The following is a 22,500-nucleotide window of genomic DNA, read 5'->3' on the forward strand; positions in this document are numbered from 1 at the left end:
AGAGAGATGGACAGGGGAGACAGACAGAGAGACGGACAGGAGACAGAGAGATGGACAGGGGAGACAGACAGAGAGACGGACAGGAGACAGAGCGATGGACAGGGGAGACAGACAGAGAGACGGACAGGAGACAGAGAGATGGACGTGTCATTGGACATCAGTCGCGTCCAACAGGAGCCCCTTCACTTATCTCTCTTAATTATTGACTGCGGCCTTTGCTCTGAGTTTGGGCAAACATTACAGACAGAGTCACCCATTACTTTGGGGGTTGGATAACACGTGACTTTACATCTGTGATCTTGTCATTGTGAATTGAAACAACAGGGACATGATATCAGACACGCTTACATGACCATATGGTACATCTTGAAGAGGCCATCGTCTTGACCTTTCATAAAAGGCCCTGTAATCTGTATTCAGCTCGATTGCCCTTTCATCGCTCAGCTTCCGTACTTCATGCTCCCTTGTGGCTGTGTATCTGTCCTATGCAGCACACTACACACATGTACGTTCACCACTCCACCTTACCCGCTCCTCTGCTGCTGTGAGGTGGGGTGTCCGGGTTGGGGCGTGGGGTAGGCCGGGGTTTCTGCCGCGGTTCTCCGGTAACGGCTCCACAAGCGGACCGCTGCAGATCTCCTCTAGAGTCGACATCCTGACCGAGTGCCCCCGTAGTCCGCTTCAGCCTCACTGTCATCCAGAACGAGGGTGGGCCTGGTTTTACCTGACTGGGGAGGGGCTTTGGAATGGGCGGGCCGGAGGGGCTGTGCTGATTGGCTGCTGAACCTGGCCCCCTTCTTTCACTACAGACGAGCCGTAGAAGGACACTCTGATAATTAGGGATTCACAAAGTATATTCTGTAGCGCAGCCCCTGATTGGTTAAGGCGCAGCAGTCCTAGTCATTACGGATTCCTTATGTACTCAAACCCCCCCCCCTCCCCCCCAAACACACACACCTCTGGGCTTAACGCTGCTCTTGTAAACATTGACCGACCATTCCCCTTTCTAGTCCTGATTTAGTAAGGCGTAGCAGTCCTTGTCATTATGGATTCCTTAAGTACTCAAACCCATCCACTTCAGAGCTTAACGTTGCACATGTAAACATTGACTGACCATTCCCCTTTCTAGACCTTTGGTCGGGTCATGTGGCCAAGGTTTTCATAACCAAAACAAAACATTGACGTGTGTAAATTATTTAGCGTTCAGAGATCAGTAGAGCAGGAGAATGCCTCTTTAGACCAGACCAGTTGAGCAGGAGAAGGCCTCTTCAGACCAGACCAGTTGAGCAGGAGAAGGCCTCTTTAAGACCAGACCTGAAGAAGGTCCTTTGATCTATTTTGAGTTTATAGCAGAATTGTCAATCTTAGATGCTTCTCATGAAATATCAACACCAGACAGGGGCCATCCTGTGCGTGGTGGGGAGTGTGGACGGGGGGGGGGGGGGGGGGGGTTCTACGTATGGATTTGAATTAGGAAAGGAAAACAAATTCATCATAGGGTTTACTACCTACTTTAAGGGAAAGTGTTTGGATGTATCGCTCTGTTTGAAGACATGCCATGTCTGTAACACTTTAAATCGGTTTAAATGGGTACCAGTCAATCTAATATTTAAAGCCCGCCCACTCGTCTACGTCACTTCGGCTGAGGCTGCCTGATGACGTCGTCGTCTGAACGGAACCCTTCGGTGCTCTTTATAATTCCTGTTCAAAAGGCTGTTTATACAAAAGTATTTTTTTTGAATAAAATACATTTATATTAAATGTTTAGCCCTTGGGTAAACGTAAGGATATAGATGCTCGATGGCAACTAACGGGCACGAAATTGCTAAATGAATGCTTCAGCCAATGCCCCCCCCCCCCCCCCCCCCCCCCCCTCATTCCCCATCCGGCTGGGGGATGAGTGGGGGCTAATTATTCTCCCTAAACGTCTCTGCCTCCTTTCTGAGCTAACGGTCCCTTTCTTTAGCTCCATGTTCTTTAAAGGTTCATGAACGGTCCGCAGCGTGTGGTCGCAGGGCGATTACGTCGTCCTCCCTAAAGAATCTACCGAAGCAGAATCTGTTGACGTGGGAATCAACGTAATGTTTACAGTCACGTTATGAATCTCAAACTTTCAATACGCTGTCATATTTTGACCGCAGACACATCTACAGCTTGGTAGTAAGATAACCTTGTTTCACTATTATAATGAAGTGACATAACCAATGGCAGGGAATCAGACGTTCATGTAACCTTGTGAGGGGGACCTCTAGCGGCAGGATGACCAAACTACAGGTCCTGGAACGTTTGTGATCTCTCGCGACAGGACGAAAGAAACCGGGCCTGATCTCCGTTCAATCCGAGTAACCGAGGAACCAAGAAGCAGGAGTCCGACAAAACACGAGTCAAAGAGTACCCTCAGAAAAATGAGGTTTATTTGAGAATGTTTTCAAGAAAAAGTTTGTTCAGAACTCTTTTTACATAGTCAAAAGACATTTTACAATTTAGATGTATTCAAAGTGATGCAATTTATGGTCTATATACACAGGAACCAGAATTTACAACGCATGAGAACGTTTTGAAATGCAATACTTGAAGCAGACAATTAAAAAAACTAAACCTTGATTTTACAATGTGGATAATGTCGTGAAGTTGCAAAAGAGAATTATAATTTAACCGGAATTTAGTTTGCTGGTCCACATTGTTTCTGGATACGCAGGTTAGAACCACAAAGAACATCGATCACGTTGATCAATCAGGGATCGTAAGGATATCAATTTCTCTTTCCACCAAGCGAAGGTGAACATGTTTATAGGCTGAACATCAAACACACCTATATCTTTACAGTTTGGGGATGGACCAAAGCGGCAGGGAGAGGCCCAACAGGAAGAAGAACCCTTAGGTCCAGGTCTGGTTTGCACTCTGAACGGCTCCAAGGGCCTGGAGAGCGACCGGCTCCAGCTTCTTTCACCGGCTCACCTTGCGCACAGCGGAGGTTCCTTCAGCCGATCTCACGAGCTTGGATCGATCTCAGGGGGTTGGAAATCTGTACACGACTGTTCACCGATATGCGGGTCAACATTTCAAAAGGCCGAAAGAAGAGAGCGAGAGGGGGGAGGGGGGGGGTAGTGTATGACAGGATGCGGTCCCACAACACTGCTGCATCCCTGCCCGACGCCCCACAGCATCCTAAAAAGGAATTTGATGGAACCTCCTGAACACCCTGAACCAGGAGAACTATTGCAGGGACGCGACGGACGATGGTAAGAGGAACACAGTCTGTGGGACGGGGCTGGTGCTTGTCCCAAGTATAAAAAAATAATAATAGCGAGCGACTTGATGGCTTTCTCTAGAAGAGCAGGGCGCCCATGCTCCCCATCTCACTCTGCTCCTTGACGAAGATCTCAAAGTACTGGTAGATGATGGTGACGGCCAGCAGGATGCCGGTGCCTGAGCCGATGGCGCCCAGGAAGTCGGCCATCACGGACAGACCTCCGATACAGAGGCCGCCAAAGGCAGCGGCGGTGGGGATGTACCTGGAGGCAAACGGGGAAACCTTTAGTCCGACGCGTCGTACCTTACTATACCCATCAGCCAAGAAAGGAACATTCATGGATTCGTGTCTAAATATTCACAAGAAGATAGAATATATGACAAAGCTATGGAAGGCCAGATGTGGTACCACAATAGTATTCACAGTTCTTGTATTTAATGGATACAGTTCTGAGATACTCAAGTCCAGCTGTGGCTCCTCTTATTTGAAGGGATGTTTACCTGTTGAGCTCGTGGACCATGGAGGTCTCCCTGTGTCCCCTCATCACCATCTGCTGCTCCTTCAGCTGTTTGGCCACCTGGAGGGCAGAAAGTACCGTTATCAGACACAGCTTCGGACACCAAGGCCCGCAGCAGACAGCGGAGACACTCGGCATGGTGGCGTCATTGCGGATACCAACGTACGTCTTTAGCAGAGGAGCCGGACACTTCGATCCAAGTTTTGGAGAAGAAGGCACAGGAGCCCAGCATGAAGACGATGTAGATGGAGGCGTGGACCGGGTCGTCCAGGACAGAGCCAAACGACTCCGGAGGGGAGAAGTAGTAACAGAGCCCCCCTACAGGATAGGCCCGTGCCGGACCACCCGTAGACGTGTCCTACAAAACAAACAAAGATAAGAATATCATACATAAGGCTCTGACCATGAAGAGGGCTGAACGTTCCTTCAGTGGAGCCGGTTCTTTGGTGGAATGACGGTGTTCACAGAGCCTCGACAGGAGGGTGTACTCACAGACCACGTGCCAAGCAGGTTGACTAGGAAGTTGCCGCTAAATCGCGTGGAGAGCATCTGAGAGATGACGTAGAGGTTGGAGACCAGGGCGGACTGCAGGATGATGGGGATGTTGGAGGTGTAGAACAGCTTGATGGGGTAGGTGTTGTACTGACCACGGTAGCGGGCAGACTTGATGGGCAGGTCGACCCTGAAGCCCTGGGCAGGAGGGAAGAGCGGCGGTGGTCAATCATTTGTGCTTTATGACCTTCCTCTATGTAATCTCCACCAAATGCAAAAGTTTGAGACGCACTTGAAGAAACATCCACAACTAACCTGGAAGTATATCACTACAGCAAAGACGAAGACTGTGGCGATCAGATTCATGAGGTTGGGCAGGTTCTGCCTGTAGAAAGCCTCTCTCAGAGCTCGCACTTTGTCTGTCCGCGTGGCCAGCAGATGGAAGAGAGCGATGATGGCTCCCTCGAACTCAGTGCCTGGAAACCATAAGGGACACATGACGTTAGCTGTGGCTCTTTATCGTCTGCATGAGGTGCATGTACGGAGGTACGAGTGCATGCTGACGTCCAGCCACGTACCTCGGCCGGTGTTGACGGTGGTGGGGCTGAAGGCCTTCCAGACAATCGTCTCACAGATGTTGGTTGCGATGAAGAGGGAGATTCCTGAGCCCAGGCCATAGCCCTTCTGGAGCAGCTCGTCCAGGAGCAGGACAATCAGACCTGCCACGAACAGCTGGAGCCCAAAGGAGAGAAGCATGGAATCAGGTCCAACATAAACGGTCACAGGAACCAATACTCTCTCCAATGGCTGGTCTGTGTCATTCGTGTTGACAACCCTTTTGTTTACAGCGTTAGGACTGTAACCATGGTTGCCCACCGGTACGCATATGGGGTCACAGGAGATTGCTGTCTAAAGCTATAGATATCTGATTATGCATTTTAGCAGATCCTTGTTTGTTTTTTTAGACTTCCTATATTTACAAACTGGAGCCACGAGCAAACTACTACTAATCACTTAGTGTGTAGCAGTGCGATGCCGTTCACTCCGACATCAGTATTACTGACAGAAGCTGATTGGGTGTAAATACCAAGTTCGGTTTAACATTTCAGAGGTAGAAATTGCCTTATGGGCCAAAAGGGTTTGCGAACCAGTGGACTAAGACAACAAGTGGTGTTTCTCATATGGGAGGGGAGCCTGTATGTTTACTACACCTCACTCATGTCTCTTAGTCACTTTAATGGCAGAAGGTCTTCGGTTCACATAACCTAGACAAGTTACCAGAGTGACAGCCCTCACCTGAATGATGATCACCAGACAGATCCCAGCACCCATTTCTGAGGGGTCTCCGTACATGCCCGTCATAACGTAGACGATGGCCTGGCCGATGGTGATAATCATACCAAACACTGAGGAGTGAAAGAGCTGTGAAGGTCAGTGAATGGAAAGCCTTTATGATAATAATAATGATAATAATCATTTCAGCTTGTATAGTGCTTTTCTTAGTACCCAAATTTGCTTAACAGAAACACAGAATGACAGATGTATCCATCCATCTATCTATCATATATTTAAAACTGAACCCAGTCATGAGTCGTGGTGGACATACGTTTCTGTGCGCCGTTGAAGAGGGCTCTGTCCTTGGGGGTGTCTCCCACCTCAATGATCTTGGCTCCAGCCAGGAGCTGCATGATGAGGCCGGAGGTGACGATGGGGGAGATGCCCAACTCCATCAGGGTTCCTGAAGAAGGAGCGACCGTTAGGAAAACACACCAAGAGAAGATACAGAAACACACCGAGAGAAACTACAGGTTTACTATTCAACTAGAGTAGAGAAGCACCTCTGTTGGAGGCCAGGATCACTCTCATCCAGTAGAAGGGATCGGCCGAGTCCGAGGACATGATGCCGAAGAGGGGAATCTGTGAGAAGGTTAGAGATATAGAGGAGGGGGCAAATGATTAGATCAGCTGTTTTCAACTCCAGACGGCTCCTTGTGAGTACTGCTTAATAAATCACTAATCACGTCAAAGCGCTGATAACAATGAACACAGGGGACTTGCCTGGCAGCACACAAGGAAGATGAAGAGGGTGATTGCTGTCCATAGTACTTTTTCTCTGAACTGAATCTGTAAATAAAAAAAATAAAAACATGAACTCCACACGTCACGACCACAACGCGAAGAGTTCTCCAGTCGATCGTAAGAATGACGAGCCACACACCTTTCGTTCTGGTTTCTGGATCTCTGGTAATACTGCACAGAATGGCTTTATGACTTCCAAAAATTTGACTGTAGAAAGGAAAGAGCAAATGGAGAAGTGGAGTTAGTGTCTGAATGAGCTGGATGCCACGTCCCGCTGGGCCGTCGGCATCCGCGGGGCGGACGGAGACCAGCAGCGGGACCACAACAGCACAAATACACACAAAATGTGAAAAATAGAGACGAAAATATATTGGAAAATACTAATGAAACCAAAGGCTCAAGGTCGTAGTCCCCTGAGCAGCGCTGGGTCCGTCCCGAACCCCGCTGTCCTCACAGCCGGCTGTCTAATGCGTCGTCATCACTAACTCTGCTTTGAATGAACGGCTAACGCTAGCTCCTTTAGTTAGCCTGTATGCCCCTTCATAATGTGAACAGAAGAGCTGGAACACCAGAACCAGAGCCATATAGTAGAAAAATACTGATCTGTTCCCTGAGTACAAGGTTAAACACTTTGGGTTCTGCTTTGTAAGCGACGAAGTGAGAGAGGAAGGTTAGCGTTAGCCTACTAGCTTAGCCCTCAACCCTCCATGGAGCTCGGCTGTCATATAGAATATAACATAATTAAACCTAAAAAGTATGTTACACATAATCTACACACAACTTAATGATACATTAACTTAACAAAGAAAAACCAACGGCGGCATACTAAGCATAGACGATACTCACTCCCCATGGTTGCAGTAGCTCTGCGGGTCGTCGCTACTGTGCTGCCGGCGCGGAGCTCGTCTTCAGCGGACTGATCAGTGCCCAGAGACACGTCACCATTCAGCCTTATGGACCGGATGGAGATTCACCCACAACCCACCGACGCACGCTCATTTACATCTAGTAGTTGGTAGTATAGTATAGAATACTATTAATAATAGTATTGGTAGTATTGGTAGTATATATATATATATATATATATATATATATATATATATATATATATATATATATATATATATATATATATATATATGTATATGTATATATATGTATATATATATATATATATATATATTTATGTATATACGTATATATAGAAATATATAAACATAGATATAGATATTGCTATAGTTATACATACATAAATATATATATATATATATATATTTATGTATGTATCTATGTATGTATCTTTAGTTATAGCCATATCTATATCCATGTTTATATATATAAACATGGATATAGATATGGCTATAACTAAAGATAGATATAGCTATATTTATATATATATATATATATATATATGATTGTGTGGATCACCATACCATTGTATTAATGTGTAATGTTTAGTAAAATTGCACATAACGAGCCTTGTTGGTCACATCTTATCATTGCAGGATTTCTCGTTTCTTAAGTTTAGAAGGCAAATCTTTTGGTCTTTAAAAGAGTTAAATGATTATATTTTTTGAAGTACCAGGACCATTGTTACTGCAAATAAGACGCAACAAATATATGTAATGTAAAAGCCCTCTTTCATTAAATGTATGTGTTATTGCACCATTACACATATTGTCCTACTACTAATAACATTTGTAGGCCTTTTGGTTACCATTGAAGCACAACACAAAAAATATTTGAATCTTTCGCATATTAAAAAAATCACGGAGGAAATTAAGACAGTTTCAAAAGTCCCCCTGTGTAGTACGGCTCTTTCCATAAGGGGGCAGCACATGACAGACCACTTTCTGTCTGGAAACGTTTTCTCAACGATAAGCGCCCCACATCCCATTACAACCAGCATGTAACCAAGGCAACCGGTTACCCCCACGCAGATTCATCAGACTTCTTTTTGTTCTTCAACCTTCGAGGATACATGTGAGACAATCTTCTCTCTGTCTCTCTGTTTCTCTTTCGCTCTGTCTCTGTCTCTCTCTCTCTCTAAATTCAAGATCATTTTCCTATTAATTGATGCAGATATAATGTGCCTAGGTGCCTGTTTGTCAGGCTCGTGTGTTCATTGTGCGTACATTGCCGATCCATTGCATCACTGCAGTAACCAACATGACTTATCAGTTGACACTTCTCTCTGTCTCTCTCTCTCTCTGTCTCTCTCTGTCTCTCTCTGTCTCTCTCTGTCTCTTTAAACCCAATCCATTAATCAACGGTCTGAGATCAGCGATGTCTCAGATTTGAAGTTAGTCTATACACGTATTAATATGAATCTGCCAATGTAGATTCATAGTTTGGGATCGATCTTAGATTATGAAACACAGAAATGGTCAATGCAGTGTAAAACATACTTGTACTTATCTTTTACTAAGTCACTATTATTAACTGACTATTAATTGCTTCTTTCAAGAGTCAGAGCAGAATGGACATGAGGGTTCGGGTTCTGGTATAATCTCTGATGTGGTTGTGGTCCTTAATCTTCCCTGTAATCCACTGCATTACCGTGTTAACGTCATAAACACTCTCACTCTGAGAACATCATGTCCACGACCTCTGACCCCCGGTTAACATAAACACACAACACAGAGCTGCTATAGGGGCGTGACCTCTAGAGTACGGAGCACTGCTATTAATCCTCCAGGCTGGAGGACGGAGCGATGCTATTGGTCCTCGTGTCCTATTGCTTCTGACTGTTGGTCCTCATCTCCTAATGCTGCTGTACCAGCTGTATGGAGCTCTGGTTGGTCTCATATAATGCAGGTTATCGGTCTTCTGCCCCACAGCCGTCCAGTGGCCACAGCTGGGAGACGGCATCTTGGCATATCATGGGATATACGTACGGGCTATGGATCGTCCCATGTCTAGGTTCATTATGGTGTGATACTCCAGGCTATGGAACATACCATGTCTGAGTCATGGAAACAGTGCGTGTGTGTGTATGTGTGTGTGTGTGTGTGTGTGTGTGTGTGTGTGTGTGTGTGTGTGTGTGTGTGTGTGTGTGTGTGTGTGTGTGTGTGTGTGTGTGTGTGTGTGTGTGTGTGTGTGTGTGTGGTCGTGTCCTCTCAGCAGTGACTAATGGACACCATTCATATCCCAGGTCTGCGGGAGTGTTGTCTTGTACTACCATGAACTCCCCCTGCCTCTCAGACGGTGATGAAAGTTGAATTCTGAAGGCCACAGCGTGGGCTACAGCACAGCGTCGACTTGTCATCCTTTTATCTGACGCATCCTCTCTCACCTCCTCCTCCGTTCTGCAGAGATACTCACCGGTCTCTGTGCATGCTATTTTAAACACCAGGACGCTAAGCTCGCTGGGCTCTGTGGGTATTCCTCCGTACATAATATGGTATTCTTGGAAAATTAGGATAACATTGTCTGGTATGTGTTGGGTTTTAGAAGGGCTTGAAATCGAGTTGACCTATGACATTGAGTTACGCAAGGCTGTTATGTTTGTGCTTCTGCACCTGCACATGTGCAGCGGAGAGACTGTATGAGTTACAGCACGACAGGACAACGTGGAGTCAGCTCTTATCTGGGCTACAGAGGGCTGTTATGCAACTGCACAATGACATTGAAGGTGGTCTCTCTCTCTCTCTCTCTCTCTCTCTCTCTCTCCCTCTCTCACACTTTCTCTCTCACACTTTCTCACTCACTTTCTCACTGTCCCCCTCTCTCTCACTTTCTCTCTGTCTCTGTCTCTCTCTCTCCTATTGTTTCCAATTTTCTTATTAAACACACAACGTATGTATATGGTTCATTCAGAGTAAATCCTTTCTACATTAGAGCTAGGGAATGGATTTCAGAAGTTGGCAAGTGTCTTTACATCCTGCCAGCCGTGCTGATAATGTGGCGTCATGGTTCTTATCACGATGGAAGTCTTATCAACATGCTACCGGGAGGGACTTTGGAGGGTCATGAGTGCATCATGTGCTGTGACTCTAATGAGTAGATATGGTTGTGTTCTGATACAAAAAGGGTCCACACTTCAGATACCACAGCTCTGTTATGATCAGACTACGTAGCACAGCTTAAGTACTCGTATGATGGAGATCATCACAGTCCCCCATGTGGCAGTAGACCTGCTGTTCGAAAACACGTGCACCATGCATCCCTGGCATCGTGCGACTCGCTTCGGTCACCACCGTCCAAACAAGACACCTTCAAACATCTAAAATAACTTTCCAGAGAGCCAAAGTCCTGATCCCGGAATACAACAGGAGGATGAATCTAGTTACGCTCTCTGTCCCTTCTCTTCAGACCTCTATTTAGAGCTTCACAGGCCAGTGGAAATAGAAGTGATTGTCTGCATAGCTCACGGCTCCACGCTGATCCTCAGTCAGTGAACGTGTCTTAACCTCCCCCCCCCCCCCCCCCCCTCCATGTCTCTCTATGATGACATGATGATCTCCCGACTCCCGGCCAATACAGGCCGTAAACAACAGATTATCACCTGTTGGCACATGAATCCCTAATTAGGTATGGACAACGTCTAAGCTAGATGTCGTCAGGAGACGTTATAAATCAAATGCTAACGATAGGCGAGACATCCTTATGAGAGCCCTAGGTAGACGGGAACGTGTGAACGAACCACTGAGTGACAGTGGTAACGGCTCTCACCATGCTGGAGGGTGCACGGTCGAAACGGTAGTAATATTCTGAAATCTCCTAAATGTCTCTCACAGCAGCTTTGTGTACACGTCAGTTCTACACACACTTCATACTCGTGTTTATAATCAAGACAGGATATTCTGCCCTCATATGACGAGACCTGCAACTGGAGGAGACGTCAACAGTATTTCCACATCCAAAAAAAATTCTGACTCTGTTTCCTCATGCTGCCACTGAGATGAACAGCATGCCTGCTACCAGTCGGTTGATTCATTGGAATCCTGCTTTTTAAGTGCAAAAACGGTTTCAGTGGCTTCTCGGCGAGCTGGCTGGGACACCACGGAGGATGAACTGTGATTAACTCTTTCAAGCGGATCCCAGAGTCCTGGAGAGGGCGTCAGATCTGCCTCAACATGCGTCAGAGCGGCAGGCTTTCCAGATAAGCCCTTCGGATCCGTTTGTGGTGTAGTTTCCTACCAAACGACGACATCGCCGATCTCCCTCCCCTCCAAGGCCTCCTCCGGGCTTCAAGGATTAAAGACTTCGACATGAGGTCCACTACCAGAAGGTACACATGGCAGGAGTTCCCTTAGACACGGTCACATGGTCCCAGGTTTAAAGTTGGTTCAGTGCTCTGAAGAAACAATAATAACAAACACAGTAGGTGCCAGTCACCTCAGATGAGCCTCTTGTAACACATTAACTCTTTTGCACTCGCTAACCCACCTCCTGCCACAGTACACCGAACTGCCTGGTACAAACCACCCATGTTGACAGGTGTTGCGGTACAGGGATTTCTTTGAAGTCCACACAGCACTCGAGGACATCTGACCTATGACCTTGAAATTCTCCGTCAGGACAAAAGGCGCCTCGCTTCAAATCCTCTCTCCTGCATTTTGTTCTTCTATATATAGATTCACCAGTTTACATACATAGCATTCCTAATGCATGCAACGTAGAGCTCAATATAGAGCTGAGGGGACTGGCCCGCATTAATCGAATTTCAATCCCACAGGAAACCGCACACAGCTCAGGTTCACTTCAGTCCCAGATCACTCCGATCTCTCAGGAGTCGGAACTAGCCTTCAGAGCCGCCCGACGGTGACCTGAAGGTTCCAAACCCCGTCCTATCAGGAGGGCGGGAGGAGACCACCGTCCTATCAGGAGGAGACGGGGGGGCAGAACGCTGTCTGATCTCCCGGTGGTGCCAGACGTCTAGCTCTCACTCCGTAGATTGGAGCACACGGATCATGCAATTTTTCCTCTGAGCCCCATTCGCCCGCTCATTCTGAAAGTAAACATTAACGCAATCAAAGTCTTTATCACAAAAAAAGTTTATTTTCCAGACACTGTAGACACAAGTTTACAAGAGGTGCCTGCAATCGCACAAAAACACTAAGTAAAGTCAAATCCCAATCAGAACAGAATCTCAGAACAGTTTTCTGGAATGTAGTATTTTTCATTTCTAGCTATACGTCTTTTTGTTTACAAATAGCACCAATAAATAAGTCTCTACATAGTCCTTATATATGGTTCTGATACATGCACTGTCTTCCTTATTGCCCATTTAAGGAATGAAGAGAAGTACATCAGAGAGAAATCAACTACCGTAATTAATCCACAAAGCAAGAACAGGATTTGCTTAAAATGCCCTTTGAAAATACAGGCAATAAAGTAGAGGGGAGTGAAATGTTGGACATTACAAAAACGCTACATTCCATCATCTACGACAACAAGAAATGTCCTTCCGACAAACGGCAAAATAACAAACTGACAAATATTCAATGTAGCGGATTCAGCTTCCAACGAGCTAGCGACCCAGCGGTCTCGGGTTGAGGACACGGTGATAACGTCCTCGGTACTACGGGGTCGCGGCCCGGGAGCCAGTGAGCCGGGGCCAGCGGCTCGGGTCCGAGTGTAGTTCAGGCCCTCACTAATGTGAGCTGTGCTTTACACCGACGGCAGTCTGACAAGTCTCAGTCTCTCCACAGGAAGCACCGACAGAGGCTCAAAGAAGAGCTACAAAATTGCCACACGATGTTTCCCTCTCGTCCTTCACGAGGATAAAGTAATAAAGTAAATAAACGAGTTGGTAACAGAAGGAGCGGTGTGACGGAGACGTACGAGGTCGCTACGGAGCAACACCCCTCCGTCAGCAGGGGTCGCCCCCCCGGGGTGGTCCTTCCTCTGACCACTAAGAGGAGCGGCTTCCTCCGAGGCCTGGGGGAGGGAGTCATCGCCACGCGTCGTACTCCCGCTGGTGGCGAGGAGGGCGACAAGGGTGGCTCCGCAGTGGGAACCACGAGAAGACCCCCGCACTGCCCCAGACCGGACCCCACGGGCGGGGTTCCCCTCCCCCTGTGGAGGAGGGGGTCTAGCTCTTCCCCGGGTGCCTCTCAGCACCACTCAAGAGAGGAGTCATTGAATCTCCGAGCAGAACAGACTCTGCGGCCGGCGGTCTAGTCGGCGCCGTGCTCCTGCAGCCGGGAGATGAGGGTGATGAGGTTCTGCAGGCCGAAGATGAAGCCCTTGTCGCCGCCCTCGTGCAGCACGCTGTCCTCGCCGTAGTGCCGGCACGTGGTGTGCGCAAAGTCGATCATGTGCACGTCCACCGGGGACCCCCCCGCCTCCGGGGGGCCGCGGGCCGAGCGCCCGGCACCACCCTTCGCCCCGGCGCCGCCTGCCGAGGGAGACGGGGGGAACCCGAAGGCCTCGTCCTCCCCGTCGTACTCCTCCTCGTCGGAGGGCTCGTCGTCCTCGCCCTCCTCACCGCCGCGGGGCCGGGGCCGGGTGTGACCCCGCTGGGGGTCGCCGTCGTAGTTGATGAGCAGCGAGCTGGAGAAGAAGCGGTAGGACTCGCAGGCCTCCAGCGTGGCCTGCATGTCCCGCAGCCGGCGCAGCACCGGGGAGAGCAGCTCCTGGCGCAGCCGCCGCCCGTTGTGGAAGAACTGGTACAGCGCCTGCTTGAAGCCCGCCAGCGTCAGCTTGCGGCCGTGGTACTTGTTCATGAAGATGAGCTGGCCCGAGTCCGGGTGGTACACCTGCAGCGGGCAAACACAACGTCAACAACTGCAGCGGGCACACAGACAACGTCAACAACAGCAGCGGGAAAACGCACAACGTCAACAACTGCAGCTGGCAAACACACGTCAACAACTGCAGCGGGCGAACACACAATGTCAACAACTGCAGCGGGAAAACGCACAACGTCAGCAGGTAAACACACGACGTCAACACCTGCAGCGAGTACAGGCAGTGCTACGACTAGGGCGGGCCCACGAGAGACCCTGAGCGACTACAGACACAGCATCCTCCAAGACGTGGGGGTCTTCCGACCCTGTCCTAAACCATGCGTGTTCTGGCCAGGCAGGGCAGCAGGATGTTAAGAAGCCTTCACCCTCACGTAGCGTGCATCGCTTTTAAAAGGCTGTGTAAAACCGTTTTAAGCGTCTAGCAGCCAGAGATGGTCCAGAAGCAGAGCGCCAAGTCAGAACAGAACAGATCAGATCATCTTAACGGTACACAGGAACAGAACTTGTCCTTTTGGGGGATTCCTTCCCATATAACAACGATTCATAGAGTAGATATTAGTACACATATAATATGTATTAGTATGTATATAGTTCCTATGTCTAACACTATGTGTGAGCTGAACAGTGAGCTGAATAGTGAATGGTGAGCTGAACGGTGATCGTATGGTGAGCTGAACGGTGAGCGTACAGTGAGCTGAAAGGTGAACGTACGGTGAGCTGAAAGGTGAACGTACGGTGAGCTGAAAGGTGAACGTACGGTGAGCGGAAAGGTGAGCGTACGGTGAGCTGAAAGGTGAGCGTACGGTGAGCTGAAAGGTGAGCGTACGGTGAGCTGAAAGGTGAGCGTACGGTGAGCTGAAAGGTGAGCGTACGGTGAGCTGAAAGGTGAGCGTACGGTGAGCTGAAAGGTGAGCGTACGGTGAGCTGAAAGGTGAGCATACGGTGAGCTGAAAGGTTAGCCGTACCTGCATGCCACAGAGGCGGACCCCTATGGAGGCCGATGTGCTCTGCTGGCACTTCCTGGTGTGGTTGGCCTTCTTCTCCTCGGAGGCGTCGTCGCCGTGCTGCCGCGTGCCCATCTTCAGGTCCAGCACGCACGGTACCGAGTAGCGCCACGTCAGGTTCTCCAGCAGGATGAATTCTGGGCCGGGGTCAAGGGTCAACACACAGAGCCACAGAGGGGTTTTCCCCTGACGCAGTCCACGCCACACCACCGACCGACCCTAACCCTGACCCACCCCAACCCTAACCCATCCCCGACCCTGACTCTAACCAGTGAAGGATACTGTGCTGGTTGCGGAGCTTGGCCGTGTCCCTCAGCTTCTGCAGCAGCTGCTGGTGACACTTGAGTCTCCAGGGGTTGTGCTTGGTCTTCTCCTGGCTGAGGAAGAGGACCTCGGCCTGCTGGACCTCCTCCCTGCACACACACACACACACACACGATTAATGTTGTTGTTTAAGTACTCAGTCCTCTATTCCAACAACAAAATACATGGTATGATTTTGCCACTAGCATGGCTCTGTACCGTGCTAATCAAATTGGGCGTAGCTCGGTATCATCTCGAACCGTGCTAATCAGACTAGCATGGCTTGGTATTATCTGGTCCTGTGCTAATCCCACTAGCATGGCTCAGAAAGTGTGATAATCACACTAGCATGGCTCGATACAATGCTAAATTATTAGCATGGCTCGGTACCGTGATAATCATCTAGCTTGGCTCGGTCTTATCTGGTAGAGAGCCGTGCTAATCACACTACCGTAGCTCTGTCCATTCTGGTAGAGAGCCATGCTAACACTAGCGCGGCGGCGCTCACCTCACGAGCGCGTCGTCCTTGCGCAGCGCCCGCGCTCTCTGCTCCTTGCTGTAGCTCTCCGTCTCCCCCAGCGGCGGCGGCTCCCCGCTCCTCTTCAGGGCCTTGGGCTCCGCAGAGAGCCGCTCCTCCCGGGGGGCCGGCGGGGAGGGGTCCCCCGGGGAGGGGTACGCCATCAGACACAGCTTACCCTCCTCCGTCTCCTCGAACCGCACCGACACCACGCCTGGGGGGGGGGGGGGGAGACAGACAGGCAGAGACCGAGAGAGACAGGGAGAGAGACCGAGAGTAAGAGAAAGAGAAAGAGAAAGAGAAAGAGAGAGAGAGAGAGAGAGAGAGAGAGAGAGAGAGAGAGAGAGAGAGAGAGAGAGAGAGAGAGAGACCGAGAGAGAGAGAGAGAAAGAGAAAAAGAGAGAAAGAGAAAGAGAAAGAAAGACAGGGAGAGAGAGAGAGAGAGAGAGAGAGAGACACAGGGAGAGATGATTTAGTTTAAGAAATAAACCGAATGCCTAGATATATTCAAACCGATAAAGCAGCCATTCTGACGTCCTTACATTAACGAGCTATAAGATCAACAGCGTGGGCAGAACATTGGAACAATGATATTGAAGTAGGCCACAATAATGCTGATAAACCCCAAGGTACAGCAAACATGACATCCTTTAACGACCAGAACCACCACCAACACGACCCCATGATGACCTCTCAGCGGTCCCCATGTCCGGTCTACAGCGCTGTGAATCAAAGCCCAGAATGCATCAGGTCCGAGGTCCCCACGGAGACCACTGCACTAGGACACCCGGGGCGCTCACTGCATCATCCCCCAGCTACAGGGGCGCGTGCTCGTCTGAGCAACAGCAGGGCTCTGAACCCGGGGGGGCATCTTACTTCTCCTACCGCTCGCCCCCACACGGTGACGTCACTGTGCTGCAGAATCTCTCCAGCCTCTGAAGTGTCCCGACTGCCCCCCCCCTCCTCCCGGAGTGCTGTCCGGTCCCGTCCAGGGGAACAACGGAACCCGGGGTTCTGCAGGGTTCTCTAAAGCTCATTCACTACTAGAACCCGGGGGGTCTGTGGGGTTCACTAGAGCTGGTTCATTACTTGCGTTTCTGCAGAACCCAGAGCAGTTAGGCCCCGGTCCTCGGAGACCCCCACGGTGGGGAACATTCTCAGAGTCTCTCCGCCGTTCACGCGGGGATACAGCCCTTGATTTTGAGCCAGATGGGGTCTGGAGGGTCCGGACCCCTCAGTCAGTAACCCAGGCGTGGTCAGCGGTGATAACACAGACTACAGCCGGAACCTAGAGCTCTGAGGGTACACAGGAGGGGAGAGCAAACGATTTAGAATAAAAGACACTGCTATGCTCCATGTGTCTGCTAGGAGAGAGACATGGAGTAAAGCCGTGTCTCCCTGCTCGGAGAATCAAGGCTATGCGAGGAGAGAGACATGTCTCAGCCAGGAGCCACTGTGCTCATGGCGGCCTAGCGAGGGCCTCCCAGGACGGGACTAACGGTACCCGGTATGAGGGGCTGCCAGAACGGCACATACGGTACCCGGCGAGGGCTCTCCAGGACTGAACTAACGGTACCCGGACGGTATGGTCATAAACTAGCCTTCCCTACACCCTCCATTCACTCCGGTCTGATATGTCGGTTTTGATCGGTCAAAGCCCTCCGTGTGTCCATAACCGCAGAGGTTCCCTTGTCACTGCTTGTAGGTTGGATTTGGACCGCAACTGCACGGCAGGAACCGAACAAGAACCGAGCGGTATCGAGACCAGGGAACGAACGAGTCCGACCATTGCGGTCCTGAGCCCAGGACACGAACGAGTCCGACCTGAGCGGTATTGACACCAGGGACCGAACAAGAACCGAGCGGTCCTGAGACCAGGGACCGAACACAGACCAGATGACATGCATTCAGTAACTTCACACTAATCCACCATTTTAATGATTCCACTAGAATAGCCTTCAGTCCTAGAAGGCTGAGCTCCAGGAGGGAACCAGATACATTAAGACAGGCCGTTTGAACCGTCTCACCTTTATACTGAGGAGTGAACTTCCTGATCTCCGGAGGCAGGCTCTTGTAGAACTGGTGCTCCCGGGGGATGAGCGGCTTGCAGATGGCCTGCTCCCCGAAGCGCATGATGCAAGAGTGTCCGGCAACCTGGTGCACGAAGGGCTCCAGCATCACCCCCTTCACTTCTGCCTTAAGCAGCGCCTCGTGAGCAGGACCCATCCTCGCTCCGCATCGGACGGCGGGGTGAACGGGACCCACCAGGGCTGCGGGGGGGCGACCAGCTCGGTCACCGGCGGGGCTCCCTATGGTGTAGTCCGGTCGTACCTGTGTCCACCACCAGGGGGCGCTGCGGGTCGTCTGATTCACGTAGAACAAAACAAAGGACGACAGGAAGCAGAGAAAGGACCTCTGCGATTCTTTAATTTCCGGTATATTCAACTCCAATGTCTGAATATGAAAGCGATCCGTTACTGATGGAGGTTATCCGCGTTTATGTATTTACGATACGAACAATATTTGCACAGTTGGTCGCTTAAAAAATTGTCCGTGGGTTAACATGTCCGTCCACCATCGTCCTCTGTACCGAAACTGACGTCGGCGCGAACATACAGCCTGCCAGCGCCGCTGAGCCCCTCCTCCCTCAGCAAGTAGCCAACCACAGGTCGGTAGCTGTCACTGGGCGGGAACAATCGTCCGGATAGGACAGAAGAGGATTTAACTGAAACGAGCAACAAAGCGTCGGGGGGATGGGGCTCAAGTGAAAAACAAGACGTAGGCATGCGCATAATGTCCTATTTACGTTCCACGAGGACTCGGCTGACACCTCTGTCTCCACCTGCAGAACTCATGTTATGGAATCAGAACATCAACATGCAGCACACAACCCACTAACTGTTCTGTCAGATATATTTTGCATATTTAACTTTTCTTTGCATGTAGATTGTACAAAATGTGTATTGCTAAAAATTATCGCCACTCATAAGACTCCCTTGCATACATTAACATCGAATGACAAACATCATGCTTATTAAATGCAAGAATGAAACGATTAACAGAAATTGAAGATGTTATTGAACTTAACCAAAATATTAGATACTTAAACATTCTCTACTATATGTGCACATATTTTTTTAATTGCATTTCAGTGAATTTGTGCACAATAAAGGAAAAATAAACATAGTGGCATACCATCTGAAAATATAACCTATTCTCATCGACCTACTCTGACTGGGTTATTATGGGATGCCTGGAAAAACACAAGTCAAGTCAACAGCAAGATGGCCGCTATGCAGTGCACGTCATTAGTGCACGTCACTAGTGCACGTCTCTAGTGCACGTCTCTAGTGCACGTCAGTTTAGTAGTGCACGTCAGCCGAGAGAGAGGAAGAGACTATTGGAATGTGTGCTTGTGTGTGTGTATGCACATCCGTGCACGTGTGTGCATGTGTGTGTAGGGGAAGGCAAAAAGGAATGATTATTTTGCTTGCAAATGTTTCAATGCATTAGTCTGTAATGGGGTCATCCTTCTGTAGAGATCATCACGTGTTATCGGAGAAGTCCCTTTGTGGTGCCTAAGGGTTCTCTTAGCCCCTCTCTGAGCCCCTCTGTAGGGCTCTCCTCCTGACTGATGACATCATGCCTAGCCCCCCAGCATTGCCCCTGTAGACCCCCCTGTAGACCCCCCCCTAGACTTACCTCCAGGACCCAAAGAAGTTGGCTCGATGTGCTAGGGTCAGAGCCTCTACAGTGGCACATTCCCAGGGAGGAGGTTTTCCATCTCCTGGACACTTCCCCCGGACAGCCGATGTAAAACACCAGCGTGTTGGGGAGCGGGCCAGGGGGAGGGGCCTGTATCCATCCACGCCCGAGGGATGCGTTCGTAAAAACACGCTGTGGATACACAGCGTGTATCCCCCGCTGAAATCCACACCCGGCCGGCGGCAGCAGTTAACCTTAACACACCCCGTCCCTCTCAGAGATTCTCTCTGTATCAGTCTCTGTTTCCCCCTCTTATACACAACAGAACCGCAGAATAAACCCGGCATGGTTCCCGGCGGTGATCGGTCCACCGTATGTAAACACATCCAGTCATCTGGAGCGTTGGAGGAAACGAGCCAACGGCCAGAGCCAGGAACAGGGTGTGCTCTGTAACCTTCCGCACTGCCAAGGACAGGCCTGATGGTCTGTTTGTTTGTGTGCTGTAACACATCTCTCCTCTGAGTTCAGCCTCTAGAGGGGGTCAGTCTCTGGAGGGGGTCAGTCTCTGGAGGGGGGTCAGCCTCTGGAGGGGGTCAGTCTCTGGAGGGGGGGAGGGTCAGCCTCCAGAGGGGGTCAGCCTCTAGAGGGGGTCAGCCTCTAGAGGGGGGTCAGCCTCTAGAGGGGGGTCAGCCTCTAGAGGGGGGGAGGGTCAGCCTCCAGAGGGGGTCAGCCTCTAGAGGGGGTCAGCCTCTAGAGGGGGGTCAGCCTCTAGAGGGGGGTCAGCCTCTAGAGGGGGGTCAGCCTCTAAAGGGGTTCAGCCTCTGGAGGGAGGGAGGGGTCAGCCTCTAGAGGGGTTCAGCCTCTAGAGGGGGTCAGCCTCTGGAGGGGGGTCAGCCTCTAAAGGGGTTCAGCCTCTGGAGGGAGGGAGGGGTCGGCCTCTAGAGGGGGTCAGCCTCTGGAGGGGGGGAGGGGTCAGCCTGGAGGGGGTCAGCCTCTGAAGGGGTTCAACTAGATCCAGGGAGGGGATGAGGAGCTGCAGTACTTCTATCGTACTGTTGATGCATCACTGACACATCGCGTTGATCTCTGGTAGAAATAGATCCGACCCTAATCCGTGGCAATAAATAGCCCGTGGGATGTGGAAGAGGATGTTTAAACCAAAACTGTCAAAGTAAACAAGACCATCAGCCCTCAACACGCAGCCACATGGACCAACCGGAGCTATAACCAACGCAGGGGTCACAAGGTCAACACGTCGGGTCAAGTTGAGTCAAGCGGTGGTAGGTCTGGCTCTGTAGGCCTGCTCAGGTTGTGGGAGACGGACTGCAGAAGGCCATCAGAGCCGCGTCTGACCAGCGGCTCTCCACCAGCAAGCAGAACCTGGACCGGCCGGGCCTACAGAGGGGATCTGGGGGTCTGGGAGGGGCGGCTGGTGTTTTCAAGGGGGGGGGGGGGGGGGGGGAGGCAGTCTGCTTCACGGTGGACTGGGGTTGGTAAACATGTGGAATATACGCTGCAATACGATACGGCCTCTGTGTGCGCAGCTGTTTGTGCCGTCAACACATGTCTGCATAGTGACCACACAGCCTATTGGGCCAACAGAGGAGGGTCCGGGAGGGGGGTTTGGGGGTCTGGGAGTGAGGGGGGCTGGTGTGTTGGGTCTCCCTCAAGGGGGACTGGTGTTGGTAAACATGTGGACCAGCTCCAATAGGATACGGCCTCTGTGTGAGAAGCTGTTTGTGATGTCAACCGATGTCTGTTTGGTGACCACACAGCCTCGTGGGCATGCATGTGCAGGATTAGGTACGAGAGACAAGTGGCTCCTTGCTCTGCCCTAGTTTAGTGCAATCCCTTCAGCTCAGGGCCAGCACCAAAGGGACTGCCATGTGGACGTGACGACATGAAACAGGGCGAAATAACTCCTTCATCTCTCGAGGGATGGCCTGTGATCCAGCAGCGCTTTGAGTCCAGGTCGGGCTTTAAATAACCCAGCTTTAGATCCAGTCCCGGCACACCGCGTAACCTGACACAATTATACGCTGCGTCACGGCCCCGTCTCACTGCCCTGTCTCTCTGCCCGGTCTCACCACATCTCGACATGGAAAGATACTAAAGCACTCCAGGAATCCCTGTGTAACTTCAACCTAAGAGCTGGTTGGTTCAACAACACGCGTCCACCATCTGAGTCCAGCTGCAGAGGGGGACAGTACAGTACAGTCAGTACTTTTACATTTACATTTGCATTCAGTGCATTTTGCAGACCCTTTATCCAAGGCGACTTACAATAAGCCCATTTGTCAGAAGAAAGTGAAATCTTGATAGAACCAAGTGCAAAGCACTAACAATCGCTAGGTTAACCCATTCCCTGTATACAACAATGATAGCTGGGATAAGATGCTACACAATGAAGTACTATAACTAAATGCAGCATACAATAAGTGTGTACATTAATGGCCAGGACGTACAACGTACAATAAGTAAGACGGGTTTGATATCTGTCTCCTGACCGTGAACTTTCAGTGCGTGCGACTGACCAAAGTTCCGCTGTGGAAAATTAAGCCGGTGTTACTGGAGAGCTTGAGTCGAGGGACGTGGTCTCAAAGGTTCTGTGGCTCCTGAACAGAGAACTCTGGGGAAGAAGAGGAAGTGCAGAGGTGACCTTCTCAACACCGCCGTCCTATTGGTCAACGCGTCTGAATGCAGTCCAGCTGCTGTCAACACCGCCGTCCTATTGGTCAACACGTCTGAATGCAGTCCAGCTGCTGTCAACACCGCCGTCCTATTGGTCAACACGTCTGAATGCAGTCCAGCTGCTGTCAGCACCGCCGTTCTATTGGTCAACACGTCTCACTGCACTCCAGCTGGTCTCAACAGCTCCAGTTTGGGCCGATGCATTCAGCAGTTGCATCAAAACATGCGATGAACTCAAATCA

At 50.3% G+C, this 22,500-nt stretch overlaps 3 protein-coding genes across 3 annotated transcripts in view; all 3 read right to left on the reverse strand.

Moving 5' to 3' along the window:
• The window catches only part of uroc1 (urocanate hydratase 1), an 8,090-nt gene extending 7,381 nt beyond the window's left edge, over positions 1-709 (reverse strand). Inside the window, exon 1 of the mRNA XM_030374782.1 lies at positions 529-709. Within this exon, the coding sequence (XP_030230642.1) occupies positions 529-654 (126 nt within the window). The 5' untranslated portion in view covers positions 655-709. The remainder of the gene's footprint in view (positions 1-528) is intronic.
• Positions 710-2,384: 1,675 nt separating this feature from the next.
• Positions 2,385-7,297, reverse strand: sec61a1a (SEC61 translocon subunit alpha 1a). The gene is made up of 12 exons (XM_030375048.1): positions 7,188-7,297; positions 6,481-6,548; positions 6,321-6,386; positions 6,101-6,179; positions 5,869-6,000; positions 5,559-5,668; positions 4,841-4,994; positions 4,578-4,738; positions 4,263-4,460; positions 3,937-4,128; positions 3,754-3,830; positions 2,385-3,515 (listed from the first exon to the last, which is right to left on the reverse strand). The coding sequence occupies exons 1-12, from the start codon at positions 7,192-7,194 to the stop codon at positions 3,329-3,331; spliced, it is 1,431 nt and encodes a 476-aa protein (XP_030230908.1). The 5' UTR covers positions 7,195-7,297; the 3' UTR covers positions 2,385-3,328.
• A 5,021-nt stretch (positions 7,298-12,318) lies between these two features.
• Positions 12,319-18,831, reverse strand: LOC115557226 (inositol hexakisphosphate kinase 2). Its single transcript, XM_030374881.1, has 5 exons — positions 17,890-18,831; positions 15,854-16,076; positions 15,325-15,455; positions 15,004-15,179; positions 12,319-14,047 (listed from the first exon to the last, which is right to left on the reverse strand). Exons 1-5 carry the CDS (start codon positions 18,086-18,088, stop codon positions 13,466-13,468), a joined length of 1,311 nt encoding a protein of 436 aa, XP_030230741.1. The 5' UTR covers positions 18,089-18,831; the 3' UTR covers positions 12,319-13,465.
• Positions 18,832-22,500: the final 3,669 nt, after the last annotated feature.

This window comes from Gadus morhua, chromosome 13, assembly GCF_902167405.1.
Source record: "Gadus morhua chromosome 13, gadMor3.0, whole genome shotgun sequence".
Lineage (NCBI taxonomy): Eukaryota > Metazoa > Chordata > Actinopteri > Gadiformes > Gadidae > Gadus > Gadus morhua.

Excerpts from the sequence above, each read along its gene's own strand:
- sec61a1a (XM_030375048.1), bottom strand. Across the intron at positions 6,001-6,100 it reads GATCCTGGCCTCCAACAGAG|GAACCCTGATGGAGTTGGGC; the intron begins GTGCTTCTCTAC and ends CTCCTTCTTCAG. Across the intron at positions 3,516-3,753 it reads ATGGTCCACGAGCTCAACAG|GTACATCCCCACCGCCGCTG; the intron begins GTAAACATCCCT and ends GTTTGCCTCCAG.
- LOC115557226 (XM_030374881.1), bottom strand. The coding sequence starts at position 18,088 with ATGGGTCCTGCTCACGAGGCGCTGCTTAAGGCAGAAGTGAAGGGGGTG. Across the intron at positions 15,180-15,324 it reads CAAGCTCCGCAACCAGCACA|AATTCATCCTGCTGGAGAAC; the intron begins GTATCCTTCACT and ends ACCCCGGCCCAG. Across the intron at positions 14,048-15,003 it reads TCCGCCTCTGTGGCATGCAG|GTGTACCACCCGGACTCGGG; the intron begins GTACGGCTAACC and ends TGCCCGCTGCAG.